This window comes from Taeniopygia guttata, chromosome 7, assembly GCF_048771995.1.
Source record: "Taeniopygia guttata chromosome 7, bTaeGut7.mat, whole genome shotgun sequence".
NCBI classification, from domain to species: Eukaryota; Metazoa; Chordata; class Aves; order Passeriformes; family Estrildidae; genus Taeniopygia; species Taeniopygia guttata.
This window is the reverse complement of record NC_133032.1, coordinates 33,162,403-33,177,819: the sequence shown is the minus strand read 5'-3', so window position 1 is coordinate 33,177,819 and position 15,417 is coordinate 33,162,403. Positions and strand designations below refer to the sequence as shown.

The window sequence follows — 15,417 nt, the reverse complement described above, 5'->3', positions numbered from 1 at the left end:
TTAGCTAACAGGAAATAATTATGATCATAAATCAAAATACAAAATGCATTTGTCCTGAATGTCATCTTAACAGGATACTTCAGTGGGAGCTGCACAGTACTAGAACATAGTTTGAAACCATGTGAATAATAAAGGTCTAGAAGACTTCTATGGTGTTTTGAGAGGAAGCAAGTCTACTGTAGTAGTTCTAGAAAAGTAAAACCTGTACTGTCCTTCATTTCCAGTAACTTGCAGGAAGTTTACCAGTTTACAAGGAGTCCACATTGCTGCTGCTTCTCCACCAGGTAAAATGGTTTTGGTTTTGTTTTCTTTCATGATATACAGATGGTAATTACAGTAATGCAATATTTTAAACTAAGGAGCTATAAAGCATATAGTTCAGGGTAGCCAGGGAATGTGCTCAAAACAAACACAAAGATTCAGTTTGCTTCTGAAGTTTAACTGCAGTTTTCCTGTGAAAACCCATCTGTGTTCACTGAGCTGTGTGAATCTGCCCAGTGGGAAAGAGGACTCAGGCTGTTCCTTTGGCAGCCAAGTGGAGGCCTCTCTCCCCATGGCTGCCCACACCTGCTGGGATAACCCTGGTGGGCAGCACCTCACAGCTGCTTCCTCCCTGCCCAGTGGGCCAGGGCAGGAGGAAGGGAAGAAAAAAAGCAGGAAAACTTTGTGCTTTCACCTGGTGCCTGTCAATTCCAGGCATATTAGACACCACTCCATGTGAAAGTAAGGGATGGAGGAGAATGCCTTGACTATATCCATTGGGGAACACCATATGGCTGCCCTGGACTCTGGTTCACACTGGGGTTCCAGAAACTTCCCCAAACATATTTTAATTATTTACTGTTTCTTCTTTGGGTTATTGTAGATTTTTTTTTGAGAGCGAGGAATCACCTAGGATGGATTATTTCTTTTAAAACAAACCTCACAACCAACTTGTGTGCATTTTTCCTAGTATTATCGCACAGAAAATGGAATTCCCTCACAAGTGTTTTAAAAATTACAAAATCAGTTCTACAATCTCTTACTTTCTTTACTGTTTTGCTATTAAGTGTTCACTATATGGCAAGTGCACCGTGACATGAACAAACACTGCTGCAGGAAGCTGCTGCTGCTGGCACTTCTGAAAGGGTTTCAAAACTGAAAAAGAGCCCTTAGCTGCTATAATTACAGCAAAATTCCCAGTTTAGGCAGAGATTAATGACTTTGCAGGTGGCAGAGCAATTCTAAGCAATTTTTCATAGATGTTGAAGCGGTTCCTGCTGGCAGGCGCTGTGTGCCAGCAGCTGCCATTCGGGAATGGCTGTCAGCCATGGCACCGCTTGGCAAATGTTGCCTTCAACCATCCTACAGTGGTGCCAATGAGGACTCAAATATCCAGACTGTGGCCTGACCCTCATCTGGTGTAGTTTTCATCCTTTCCACCTGGGCCAGTTTTTCAGAAGCTGGAGATGCTCCATGGCATGGGTCTCCTCTGTGAGCAGCTGCCCAAGTGCCTCCTGCGCACATTGTGGGGATTCCCTGGCTCAGGGATTCCTCAGGGGTGCCCTGGCCACACCACAGTAATTTTAACTCCAGCTACCCTTGCTGATTGCATTGTGGGGAAAACTGTCATGTGGAAGCTTCACTGCAGCTACTGTGCTGAAGCTGCCCACAGCTGACTCCTCCAGGCCTGTGGTTCTGGCATCCCCAGCATAAGAAGGACATGAAACTGTTGGAGCAAGTCTATAAGAGATAAAAGGAGTGGAGCACCTCACCTGCAAAGACAGGCTAAGAAAGTTCGGGATGTCTAGCCTGGAGAAGGTTGTGTGGAGATCTCATAGCAACCTTCCAGTATCTTAAGAGATGACAGGAAAGACTTTGTCAAGAACTGTAGTGACAGGACAAGGGGAATAGAGAAACATTGAAAAGGGGGAACTTAAGTGAGCTGTTAGGAAGAAATTCTTCACTGTGAGCATGGTGAGACAGTGGAACAGGTAGCTCAGGGCGGTTGTGGATTCCCCATCCCTCACAGGGTTCAAAACCAGGTTGCATAGAAGCCCCTGAGCTCCACGTTCGACTGGGAGGTGTTCCTTACATGGCAGGTGGGTTGGGACTAGATAGGAAACACTGTGCTCTCTGGCACAGCTCTGAGCCGTCCGCAGCACCGAGCAGCTCGCTGACAAAGCCACAGCCGTTCAGGTTCGGCTGGCTTGGGGACCCGGTGGCTGTCCCTGACGGCGCAGCTCGGGGCGGCGCTGGTGCCTCCGAGCCCGCCCTCAGCTCCGCCCGCCCCTCGCCTTTGGCGCGAAAACGGCCGCGGGGGGCGGGACTCTGCGGCACAGCGGCCGCCGATTGGCCGACGTGGCAGGCGCTTGGCCCACGTGGTACGCGGCGTGGCGCGAACCGCTGTGGGGCCGGGCCGGGGCAGCGAGCGGGATGGATCTGGCAGTGGCGGCCGTGGGGGGCGCGGGCGTGGCGCCGCAGCACCAGCAGATCCGCGATGAAGTGGCCGAGAAGTGCCAGAAGTTGTTCTTGGACTTCCTAGAGGAGTGAGTGCCGGGGGCCGGGCCTGGCGGCGGGCGGGCAGGGTCGGCAGCGGGTGGCGGGCCGACAGCGCCTTACGGAGGGGCCGCCATTTGGCGAGATCCTGCCAGGGCCTGGTGCCCCCTGCCCTTGGCGTTCAGCTGGAAAAGCTCTGGTGTCGTCTCAGCCTCTGCCGGGAGGAGCCTGAAGGAGGGCAGCACGGTGCTCACTTGCAAAACCCTTCTCGGAGAGTTTCCGCGGAAACGTTTCCCGGAGAATTTGGGATGTCCTGAAAGTGTCCAAGTCCAGGTTGGATGTGGCTTTAGGCAGCCTTGTCTAGTGGAAGGTGTCCTTGCCATGGCAGGGGGTTGAAACGAGGTAATCTTAAAATTCCTTCTAAACTAAACTATTCTATAATTATATATATATATTTTTTTTTTTAGGTGCATTTGATGCACCTAAAGTTTTGTCACAGCTGTGTTGAAAACCCTTTCCATGGCTTGGGTGTTGGACATTAATGCATCTGTCTCCCTGCGTTTTGCCTTCTGAGGGGCATATCCGCATCAAATAAGGAAACCATTAACATCATCCGGAGGAACAAAACCTAGTTCGTTGGTGCAGAGTCATTGTTAAACCTTAAATAAAATTGTTTCTGGCACTGGGACAACTCTACTGCTGTATGAAATGGGAATTTGGTGTGTTTGTGCTAGAGCAGATGTAGCAAGGGGGTGGAAGAAGAAATATTGCTGGAAAAGGGCTTTGCAAGGGACTGTGGGATGCCTGAATGTGAGTGATCCTTTTCTTTGTCTTTTCTCCTGAACTCAAAAGTATTCAGTTGCTGCCTGTGTGACTGTGAAACATTTTTCTGAATCACTTTCAGGTTCCAGAACAGCGATGGAGAGGTCAAGTACCTGCGAGATGCAGAAGAACTGATCCGGCCAGAGAGGAACACGTTGATTGTCAGCTTTGCAGATTTGGAGCAGTACAATCAGCAGCTCTCTACCACTATTCAGGAGGAATTTTACAGGTAAAATGTAGAGTGGGGTTTTTTTCAGGTAAAGCTGAGCTCTGCTGGAGTCTCAGGCCCATAATGTCTTGGTTTTATGTAAAAAATAAGAGGCTCATTTTCTTTCTGCATCCTAAAAACACTTGTATTTAAGAAACTATTTTTTACTGGTAAAAAACGTTTCTCGGTGGATTCCTCTCTGGAAACCATGAGTTAACCAGATAATTGCATTTATTGTGGTAAAGAAGTAGGTGGTCAGTGTGAGAATACAGAATAAACTCTTAAAATTTCATGCCCTGACGGTATTTTATTGAATTGGTCACTTACTGTGAAGATATATTTCTTAACATAAGGATAAAAGTGTCATAAAATAAGATTCTGAAAAGTCTATTTTCAAACAATAGTACAAGTAACATTATTATGCAGTGATCTCACATTTAGCATATTTAGTGTCTTTTTAGAGTTATACAACATAGAATTAAAAGCAGAGAAGGCATTTTGATAGCATCTCTAAAATTTGAACTTTTTTTCCCCATAATTTAGGGTTTATCCATACCTGTGTCGAGCAACAAAGACTTTTGCCAGAGACCATGGAAATGTTCCTGCAAACAAGGATTTTTATGTTGCCTTCCAAGACCTTCCTACCAGACACAAGTAAGATGATAATTAATTCCAGAAAATTGTGCTGTTTTACTGCCAGGGAAAAACATGTCAAAGCATGCTGAAAATGTTTTGGTTATGTAGTGTGAAATGTGCAGTTGGCCGGTACAGTTGTGACAAAGTTTCCTGATCTTGTACAGGAGATTTTTTGACAAAGCTTTTCATTCATAAATCACACTCAGGCTTAAATTCAACATATTTCACAAACAAGAGTAACCTCTCTTTAAAAAAAAAAAAAAAAAAAAAGTTTAAAAAAAATTAGTGTGTGTTGCTTTTGAAATACCAGTGATGTAACTTTTTATTCATTTAACCTTTAGTATTAACCTAAAAGTTTATGTGGAATAAAATGAGAATATATTGTAGTAAGAATATATTGTAGTAAGTTTATTTCTTTTATTACAGCAGTTGTTAAGTCAGAGTGATGCTACATGCTAAATTACTCAGTAATTTAATCCTTGTGAATTTCTGTTTTAAACAGAATTCGAGAACTGACTTCAGCAAAAATTGGCTCCCTGCTGCGCATCAGTGGGCAGGTGGTTCGTACCCACCCTGTCCATCCAGAGCTGGTCAGTGGAACCTTCCTGTGCCTTGACTGCCAGACCGTGATCAAAGACGTGGAGCAGCAATTCAAGTACACCCAGCCAAACATCTGCAGAAACCCAGTCTGTGCCAACAGAAGGAGATTCCTGCTGGACACAAACAAATCAAGATTTGTTGATTTCCAAAAGGTACAAAGGGGATGTTGGGGAGTGATGACAACCAATAATGTTCCTGTGGTAGTTAGAAGGTGTTATTTGTACTTCTGCACGTTGAAGATGGTTAATTTTTGTTCTGTCAAGAAAACATCAAGAAAAGGCACTGCAATTTATGCAAAAGGTTTCTTCCTGTCTCTGAAACACTTATGCTTAAGAATGGGAAATTATTGGTTTTGTTTTGTGACATTTATTGTCTAAGTAAGCCACTGAAGCCCCACTTATTCAAGCCAGAGTTATTATTCATGTTGCCAGTACCTCAGGTGTAGCTGCTTTGTGCAAGTATGAAAAGAGGTGCTTATGTGTATCTGCAGTGTCTTGCTCTTCCTGGTTGATTTGCTCTCACAAATCCTCAGCACTTCACATCCCACAGTGGTATTTTATGTCTTTTATGTCAGCCACATGAACTGAAATTTTCAGATTACCTTTCAGAATTGTCACTGTGGCCCTTGTACGTCCTCTAAGCTGCTGCAAGACTCCTTAGATGCTGATTAGTGAAGGGATTTTTGGTTGTATGTCGTTGTGGGAGGGATTGACGTGGATGGCAACAGTCAGATGCTGTTGAACACATCTGTTAGCAGTGTAGCTTTTGAAGCAGTTTCAGATCTGGTGAGGTGCTCAGTGTTGAAGCTTCTCTCCGTGCCAGGTGCGCATCCAGGAGACGCAGGGCGAGCTGCCGCGTGGCAGCATTCCGCGCAGCGTGGAGGTGATCCTGCGCGCAGAGGCCGTGGAATCTGCCCAGGCTGGTGACAAATGTGACTTCACTGGCTCACTGATTGTCGTGCCTGACGTGTCCCAGCTCTCCACACCAGGTTTGTTGCTGCTCATGACCTCCGTGAGGTGTCCTTCCCGTGCTGGGAGCTGCTGTCCTGACTCCCGTTTCCCTGGCAGGGTTACGTGCAGAAACCGGCTCGCGGGTGACGGGGACAGAGGGCTACGAAACCGAAGGCATCCGGGGGCTGCGTGCCCTCGGCGTCAGGGAGCTCTCCTACAAGCTCGTCTTTCTGGCTTGTTACGTTGCACCAACAAATCCACGGGTGAGTCTGCAGAGAAAGGAGATTTAAAGGTGTTGGTGATTTCTGTTCTGGATGATTTTCTCTCAAACTAGGGAGCAGGAAAAGCATGGGTAAAGCTTTAAGTGTGCATGTGTGCCACCTTTCTGTGTTGGTTTGGCTGTCTTTATAGTCTCACTGAATTTACATAGCAAGGTTCTTGTCTCTGTTGCTTGTAGCATTTTTCATAGATGAGATTATTTGCCAGTGTTGCAGTTTGTTCTAAACAGCTAACTGGCACATGTATTTCCACTCAGCTTCCATCTATTTCTGCAGCATTTCCTTTTCTTCCAGGAAATCCTATTGCTGCATTTTGTCACAGGAGAAACAGGGATCCTTTTTGTTCCCTCTGGTTTATCAAGTGACATCTCGGGATGTTACTGCAGTATGAGTAATACTAACTACATCTGGGTTTTGACATGGTGTCGTACTGTAATCTGTCATTTTGCTAAGAACATCACCATCACATAGGATAAAAAGAGTATCTGGTATGTTCTGGGAGCTGAAGTTGCTGGCCCCCATTTCAAAGAGCATCAAAAGACCTTGGAATTTCCCAGCTAATGTAAGAATGCTTACAAAGACAGTTTTAGTCAAAGGAAGTCATACTGGTTTTACTCTTTTTTTAATCTCATTTGGGATTTTCTCACTAACTAAAGTTACACTATTGATTTTGCCTGCTAGGAAATTGGCTATTGGTTTTTAAAGGTATAAGGTGATGAGGTTACTTAGCCTAAGGGCAGCTTTTCAGGATGTGTTCCTCCCATCTAGATTTCAGAGCAAGTTTTTGTGACCTGTCTGCGGTGCTCACATTCATTAGTGAGCACTAATGAATTTGTTGTTTTATTTCCTTGGTTTAGTTTGGTGGAAAAGAGCTCCGAGATGAAGAACAGACTGCAGAAAGCATTAAAAACCAAATGTCTGTGAAAGAGTGGGAAAAAGTTTTTGAAATGAGCCAAGATAAGAACCTTTACCATAATCTGTGTACCAGCCTCTTCCCCACTATCCATGGTAAGAATCTGCTTGTGGCCTTAGAGTGGGAAGATTTCACTTGCGTAAATATGAATTAATTTATTTTGCTGTCTCTGTAGTTTTTTGGGAAAGGTTGAAAGCTCTGTGCCAGCTATCACAAACTCTCCCCCTCAGCACTGGTTGTGCTAGAAGAGGAAAATCTATTTTTTGAATATTTGTGGTGTTTAATCATTAAGGCCTGCCAGCCCAATCTAAAAGGTTGGGTTTGATGTCAGGTATTCTGCTACTGAACCCTACAGGTTTTAGTGGATGTTTGGCAAATAGGTGAATTCCAAGTGGATGTGTCCAAATGTTCTAAAATTCTAGTGGGATGAATGTTTTTTTTAAATAGGAAATCTGTGGTGTTTTTTTTGATGTTTAGTTTATGTCTTTTCTGGGGCAGGTAATGATGAAGTAAAACGCGGGGTCCTGCTGATGCTCTTTGGAGGAGTTCCCAAGACAACTTCAGAAGGCACTTCATTGCGTGGGGACATCAATGTTTGTGTTGTTGGTGATCCAAGTACAGCCAAGAGTCAGTTTCTAAAGTAAGATTAAAACCCAGCCTTTAAATATTGTCCAGTGTGACTAGAGCTATAAACGTTCACCGTGCCTTTTTCTGTGTTAAATGTAGGAAAGGGAAGTAAAATATTTGAGAATATTTCCCAGAGATTGTGTGGATGTGATTGAAGTATTTGAGCAGGGCTAAAACAAATTCAACATACAAATTTCCAAATATTTTCAAAGGATGTTGAATATTAAACATACAAATTAATTGCACATTTAAAAATATCAGCAATAGGTGAAATACTGGATGTTTTATTACTCTTTTCCACAGGCATGTGGATGAGTTCAGTCCCCGTGCTGTGTACACCAGTGGCAAAGCCTCCAGCGCTGCGGGTCTGACGGCAGCTGTGGTGAAAGATGAGGAGTCCCACGAGTTTGTCATTGAGGCTGGAGCACTGATGCTGGCAGATAACGTGAGTCTAGGAAGGGGAGAGGTTCCTGCATCCCTGGAATGAGTTTGGTTAATGACAGAGAGCCCTAAATTGTCTTAATGATGCTTTTTTCATAAGTGATTGAATATGGGTCACTTATTTTCATTCTTCTGCTGCAGGGTGTTTGTTGCATTGATGAATTTGACAAGATGGAGGTGCGGGATCAAGTAGCCATTCATGAGGCAATGGAGCAGCAAACAATATCCATTACTAAAGCCGGAGTGAAGGTACCTTGCACTATTCCTCTGTGTAATCTGTAGCATCACCTGTTTGTTATGTGTACTGATGTGGCTTCACCTGCCAGATCTTCATGTGACCTCTGCAGCTGCCTCTGTCCTGTGGCAGGACAGAGATCACTTTTTGTGGCACATACCCAAAGAAGGTCAGAAATGTTACTGAGAGTTAAATAGTAGTGAACCAGAAAGAGAAAATGGAAAAAGCCTAACATTGAAAAAAGGTTACAGAATGGTGTGTGTTTGTAGAAAAGCAGGATCTTGTGAAAAGCTTGTTTCAGTATTATTGGCAAGAGTGTGGCAATATTTCAGTATTGATCATCAAACTGTGTCTTGGGCTTATATAGGGCTTGCTTATATACGGCTTGTTGGTGGAGTTTGGGTGCTTTTAAGGAGTGATTGTTGTAACACCTGCACTGGACTCCACCAAAAAAGTGTTATGCTGACCCATTTGGGTTGCAATGAGTTGGTTTAGGAAGTGGTCACGGATACAGGTTTTTTAAATTTATTTTTTCCCACTGTCAGGCTACTCTGAATGCCAGGACCTCCATTTTGGCTGCAGCAAACCCAGTTGGTGGCCGCTATGACAGATCCAAGTCACTGAAACAAAATATCAACCTGTCAGCTCCCATCATGTCCCGCTTTGATCTCTTCTTCATCCTTGTGGATGAGTGTAATGAGGTAATTTTAAGGAATTATAGAATAGTTTGTGTAAGAAAAGATCCTTGGAGGTGTCTAATCTAAACTTGCACTCAGATCCTTGAGAACAGTTTGCCAAGATTTGACCTGGTGAGTTTTGAGTATCTCCAAGGATGGCGATTCTGCAGTCTCTCCAGGCAATGTGTGACAGCTCTCATGTGTTCAGGAGACAATAACTTATACATCTAATCAGAATTTCTCATGGTTCAGTTCATGTGGGTTGCCTCTTATCCAAGGACTACTTGGCTTCATCACATCTATGCTGGCCAGTAAAGCAGTTGCTTTCCTTTCAAGCTGAACAGACCTGGCTACCTTCTCATACATCATGTTCTCCTGCCCTCTGACCATCTTGGTGGCCCTCTGCAATTTTGAGTGAAGGAAATCTCATTAGAGTGTCTTGCTCCGGCTTTTCCACTCTGTTATTGTGCAGCTAAAAGCTGGCAGTACAAATTTGAACATACTCTGCTGAATACAAGAGTATTACCTTTTCATCCTGTAGTGGTTTGACCTGCAAACTTAACACCATTAGTAATTTTTACAAATGGCTGGTCACTAAGGCTGGGACTGCTGCCACCTGTCTATGTGGCATTTGCCTTGGGAATGCATGAGATGCAGAGATTAATGTTGGTTCAGCCACTGTTCTGCTCAGAATGATTATCTAATTGAGAAGGGACTGGTGAGAGAGGCAGAGCAGGCTGAAAAGGAAGAAAGTTCCCACGCTGCAAAATGCTGCTTTCTGCCTGTTCTCTGGCTAACTTGTAACCCAGGAGAGTTCCAAAAGGTTATAAATCCTAAAACTGCCTTGTGTTTCCTTGTATTAAAAAACCCCAGGGCATTCTCCTGGACCTCCTGGCAGACAGTTTGGCTACTGGAAATGGTAGTTGTGCCATGAGGATTACAAGTAAACAAGGGGAATGGGAAGGAAGAATAGAAGGGTTGTTTTGCTCTTTGGCTGATGCTGTGCAAGTGGTCCTGACACAGCCCCAATGTCCCAGGTGATAGATTACGCCATTGCCCGGCGCATCGTGGATCTGCATTCCAGAGTGGAGGAGTCTGTTGACCGTGTCTATTCCTTGGATGATATCCGAAGGTATCTGCTGTTTGCAAGACAGTTTAAACCAAAGGTAATTTTACTTTTTAAGTGAACTGTGGAACAGTTGTTCTGTCTGAGGAGGTCCAAGGGAACAGTCACTCTGCAGCAGGCTTTTCTCCAGCAAACACCAAGACACTTGGGGTAGTGTTTTCTTAAGGAGAGAGCCATAAACTCAGGTTATTACCTAGAAACAGAGAGTATTTTGGAACCTGGTGCTCCTAAACTCCAGAAACCCAGTCAGCCCAGCTGAGATTGTTACAGTCCATGGCAGTTCTTAACTTTTGTCTAGAACAATTGAGGGATCATTTCATGGCCTTCTCATGGGTTATTCAACATGGCTGCTGCAGAGTTTTTTGTATTTTATTGACTTACTGCTTAGTCAGTTTGTGTGTCTTTATTTTAAAAGGGTATTGTGCCTCTGTTTCTTTGCTTTTTGGTAAAATACAAAACATGGGAAACTGGTCTAACTACAGATTTTTTTTGGGTCTATCAAAGTAGCAGCTTGGAAGGGCTGTGTGTTTGGTTTTTAATAAGTGTATAAACAGAACAATCTAGTAGGGACAGACATGAATTATGTCTGGAAACAAGTCAGTGGAAGATAAAAATAGAAATTATTAAAAAATCTGTAAAATAATTAATGGAGCTCTGTACATAGTACATGCTATGTACTAATGACTGTAATGTCATTATCATTGCTAAGTGTAATCATTATTACAGCATAATTTCAGCATAATGTGATTGCCATTATACTTGCGTAAAGTATGTGTCTAGCATAGAATATTTCAGATAAAAGCAGCAGCCAGTACAGCAAAGACTGTACACTTCCAATCTAATGCAAGCATAAAAAGCTTTAATACTCTGACCACTGGAACTCCTGGCACTCTGATGCCACACAGATATCCAAGGAGTCTGAGGACTTCATAGTGGAGCAGTACAAGCGGCTGCGGCAGCGCGATGGCTCTGGAGTGACCAAGTCCTCCTGGAGGATCACGGTGAGGCAGCTGGAGAGCATGATCCGCCTGTCTGAGGCCATGGCCCGCATGCACTGCTGTGATGAGGTATCAGGGGTGTGATGGAGGTCTGGGGAAATGTTCATGGGAAATGTGTGGGAGGGATGGATTTGCTGTTTGATTGTGGTATTGGACCTTGTCCTGTGGGTGAGGAGGAGAGCTTGAGTCGTGGTCATGCTCAGTCTGAGTCTGTACGCCAGAAGCAGTGTTTTTAAGGGATGACTTGTAAAACTGATGTCAGCTGGTCCAAACTGAGAGCTTACATGATTTTATATCAAAGCTAGGTCAGCACTCTCAGCCTCCTACCTGTCAAATTAGGACAGTCACCTACTACTGTCAGTCAGGGCTGTTGGCAGTTTCTTTCCTGATCTTTCAGTTTGTACTCTCTTGGCTCTCTTCCATTTGCAATCTGAAAAGCCAAAGTTACCGAAGTATCTGGACCTCCCCAAGAGTAGCTCTGTGTGTGATCTGAGCTCCTGCTCATGTCAACCACGGCTGAAAAGCACGTGTTCTGGCTGTTAATTGTAGTGTGATTCCTGCCCCTCTAGTCCTCACTTTCAAACCCAGCAGGCCTTCTGAAATGTTGATTAGAGGCTATGTGACACATGCAGGGATGGAACCTTGCTCACTGCTTGTGTAAGGATACCCTTTGGATTCTTCTAAATTAAATTCAGCTTATAAAGAAACAGATAGCTTTTAGGTTATGGCTCAGCTACAGATGATTTCTCCAGTTTTTGCTTTTCAGTTCTGGAGGAGAATATCATTAGTTATATCTCACTTTCATATTGTCTCTGTTCAAACCCTTTTCTTTCATGTTTCTTGCTCCACTGATCTTTCTCCCAAATGATCTTGGCATAGTAAAAATTTTATCAACTCCACATGATTGCTAAATCCTGAAAGGGATCAGGCTGCTTTTCCCTCCATAACCTTGCATGACCTTGGAATACTTATAGTGGGATATAATTTAACTTGCAGAGTATTTACTGTTTAGGATTAATCAGCTGAGATGTGTAGAAGATCCCTTTGTCAGAGTAAGAGATGAGTTTCTGAAGCTGTTTGAAAACTAGAAGCACCCTTGTGCCTATTTAATATATGTTTTTTCAAAACATCCTTAGGTTCACCCAAAACATGTGAAGGAAGCTTTCAGGCTTTTAAATAAGTCCATCATTAGAGTTGAGACTCCTGATGTCAATTTAGACCAAGATGATGAACAGCAAATGGAGGATCAAGAGGACCAAGATGGAGTCAATGGTAAATTACTTACAGATAAATTTTTCAAAGAGAAAAATCCTTCCACTCTTTACAGCTTACCTTGATTGAGCATATGCTTCTCTTCAGTTTCTCACCTGTTTCTCATCTAATGAGCTCTAGAAATCTGGGCTCCTGTTCTTAACTCTTGCTTCTTCAGCCTCCTTCAGCAACTCACCCAGTTGGTCAGCACAAGGCTTTTCAGTGGCTCAGAGTATTAAATATCTAAAGGATGTTGCAGCTTTAAACATGGGTATGTGTCCAAACAGGTGAGGCAGAAGCTCCAGCTGGGGTCAATGGTCTTGTGAATGGAATCAATGGCCATTCTGAGGATGTGAGCAAGGATGCTGCACCCAAAGCTTCTCTCAGGCTGGGCTTCTCTGAGTACCGACGAATTTCTAATCTCTTGGTGCTGCACCTCAGGAAAGCAGAGGAAGGTAAGAATTTCTTTACTGCAAAGAAGGCAGGCCCCAAGTTCAGGGAGTTAGTGCATCTCTTGCTGTTGTACATGGGATTTGCACTCCTGTTGAGACAACAAACTTGTTAGGTCAGGTGTAGACCTATGCTCATATGACAGTACTACGTCTGGTGATGGAAATAGGACTTCTGGAGTTTCTAGCTCTGTTACCTTAGTAATTTATCAAAAACGATTAAGCTGAGCAGCATGTCAGCAGAGTAGAGCCAAAAGAGGATTTGTAGCACACGATGTAACCAAGCTAGAAGAGTCTGTAGCAGTGAAAACTGGAGCAGGAGCATTAATGCATGCCAGCAACCACAGCCTGTCTTAAGCAAATGGCTGGATTAGTTCTTCAGAAGCTAAAATATTTCAGTTGCAATGAGGCTATTCCTGCAGTGAAATGCAGCAGTTGTCTCATAGCAGATATTAAAGCTACAAAGCTTTTGGAATGGTGTGGAGATGACAGGGTCTGTTCAAATGCTGAGTACATGTAGAAGGATGACTCCTCTATCTTTGTGTGACGGTGGTTTTTCTTTAGCCCTCACTTAAAGAAACAGTGTGTTAGTCCTTACAACTGTTTTTTCTTGAAGCTGAAGGCTGATGGGATTTGGAAGCCACTTGGAAGCATAGAACTGAAAGCTTCCATTCTCAATCTAATTACCTCCAATTAAACCATGACACAGCACCCTCCTGTGCAAAATATGGTGCTTTAAGAAAAAAACCCTTAAGTCTGACCTTTCCTTAGCATCTTAAAAAGCCTATTTCTCTCTTCAGCATTGTGAATGTTAATGTGTAAATCCTTTTCTTCTATGGTTTGAGTGGTAGTTTACTGCTGCTGTGTTGATGCAAATTATTTTTTCTGCAGAAGAGGACGATGCAGCACTAAAGAGGAGTGAACTTATTAATTGGTATCTAAAGGAAATTGAATCTGAAATTGAATCTGAAGAAGAACTAATAAATAAAAAGAAGATAATAGAGAGAGTCATTCACCGACTTACACATTATGTATGTATAGAGATGTGTGGGTAGTGAAAAAGGGTTTTTTGACTTGTATAGGGTTGTAACTTACATAGTGTTTCATTTTTAATAGAATGCATTTCTGTTTGGAGAAATCTGTTTTGTTCTTCCATTGATTGATGCATTTGCTTTGCTTTGTAAATGCCTCCTTTGTTTAACACCTGCTACAGTAATTACAGGAAAAACTACTGAAATAAATTAGAGATGTGTATAAGTAAAAGTTCAACTGTGTCACTGTAGAAGTGTGATATTTTTCTGTATTGCTATAGTACTATACATTAGGATACAAAAATACAATTAACACTTGTATTCAATGGATAGCCGTAAGTCAAGAGGGGTACGAGGGCATTTTGGAGGAAAAAGTAAGACAAAATAAACCACTTCACTTTTAAAGACACAAAAACATTAGATTGGAATGCACTAAGGTGGAAAGTTCCCAGGAAGGATACAACATAGAAGTGATTTCCACTGAATACTGTTTTTAAGAATCTCTTGGAGGGAGTTAACAATTAAAAGGGTTAAGTAATTAATAAGAGGTCCTACCAATATAAAATTGCCTTTCAAAAAGTACAAACCTGTCTGTCCTTGTTTTAACACAACTCTTTGTTGCAGGACCACATTCTGATTGAACTGTCCCAGTCAGGACTGAGAGGATCCAGAGAAGAGGAGACTTTTGATGATGATCCATACCTGGTTGTCAACCCAAACTATCTGCTGGAGGACTGAGGGCTGAGAATGGCTTTCTAGAGCTGACTGCTCACAAGCTGGAAAATGCATTCTTTTCTTGCAGGGGTTGCTGTATAGCTAATTCCTTAAATTCCTATGACTGTGCCAGAGTGTGGTCAGTAATATGTGATTTCTCATTTTCATTGAGCATACCTGGAAAGCTTTTAAAGACATGACACATATATATTAGTTCCACTGTTAGCTCTGAATTTCAGTGCCATCATCTGGCTGCAGAGGAGAATCATCCAATAGCTTTTTTCATCATCAAGCTATGTTGGTGTTCCTGTTTTAAATAAGACTAATTTTACATTGTTCTTCTTTAGTAGACATTTTATGCTGTAGGTTTTTACTCTTTTTCTTAACATAAATAAAAGCTCACTAAATATTTGGGAGTGGGTTTGTTGTTACTCAGTTGTGAGATTGCTGTTTTCTATGCCTGTAATATGAGGCTGAAAAATACAGTGATCTAAATGTTTAATGTCTTTAGGAAGCCCAAATTTCCTGGATGACAGATGCTCTTTTTAAAGAAGTTGTTTAAACTTCCTGTAATAGACAATGAGAAACTGAATCCTTCTCTTTTTTTTTAGATGGACTAAAGATGTGCAGGCTCCTGTTGCATATGTAAAGTAGAAAATGGCAAATAGCCAAGCCCAAAGCAAGGCTTTAAGTCAGCAGGGCAGAAACCTCAACCTTGATGAATGTCTTAACTTGTAAGTGAATTGAAAACTGCCACCATTTGTGAGGGATTTTTAAGACTATATTTGTAAACCTGGTTGAAGATCTTTCTGTAAGAAAACTTTGAATTTCTGCTCTCATTTTTTTTACTGTAAACTATGGGATTATTGAATAATCTATTAAGAATTAAATATACCTGAATATTTGTCCTGTTGCCTGGATACCAGCACGTCAGAAGTATTTGTAATGCATGAAAGAGATCAAAGTTACATATTTTATTTAGA

At 42.6% G+C, this 15,417-nt stretch overlaps 1 protein-coding gene across 1 annotated transcript; it reads left to right on the top strand.

Annotated features, from left to right (window-relative positions):
* The first annotated feature begins 2,334 nt into the window (after positions 1–2,334).
* Positions 2,335–15,354, top strand: MCM6 (minichromosome maintenance complex component 6). Its single transcript, XM_002198235.7, has 17 exons — positions 2,335–2,528; positions 3,383–3,529; positions 4,052–4,162; positions 4,647–4,896; positions 5,567–5,732; positions 5,812–5,957; positions 6,830–6,980; positions 7,384–7,525; positions 7,816–7,957; positions 8,095–8,202; positions 8,734–8,889; positions 9,903–10,031; positions 10,897–11,058; positions 12,126–12,261; positions 12,528–12,695; positions 13,581–13,720; positions 14,345–15,354. Exons 1-17 carry the CDS (start codon positions 2,416–2,418, stop codon positions 14,456–14,458), a joined length of 2,481 nt encoding a protein of 826 aa, XP_002198271.3. The 5' UTR covers positions 2,335–2,415; the 3' UTR covers positions 14,459–15,354.
* Positions 15,355–15,417: the final 63 nt, after the last annotated feature.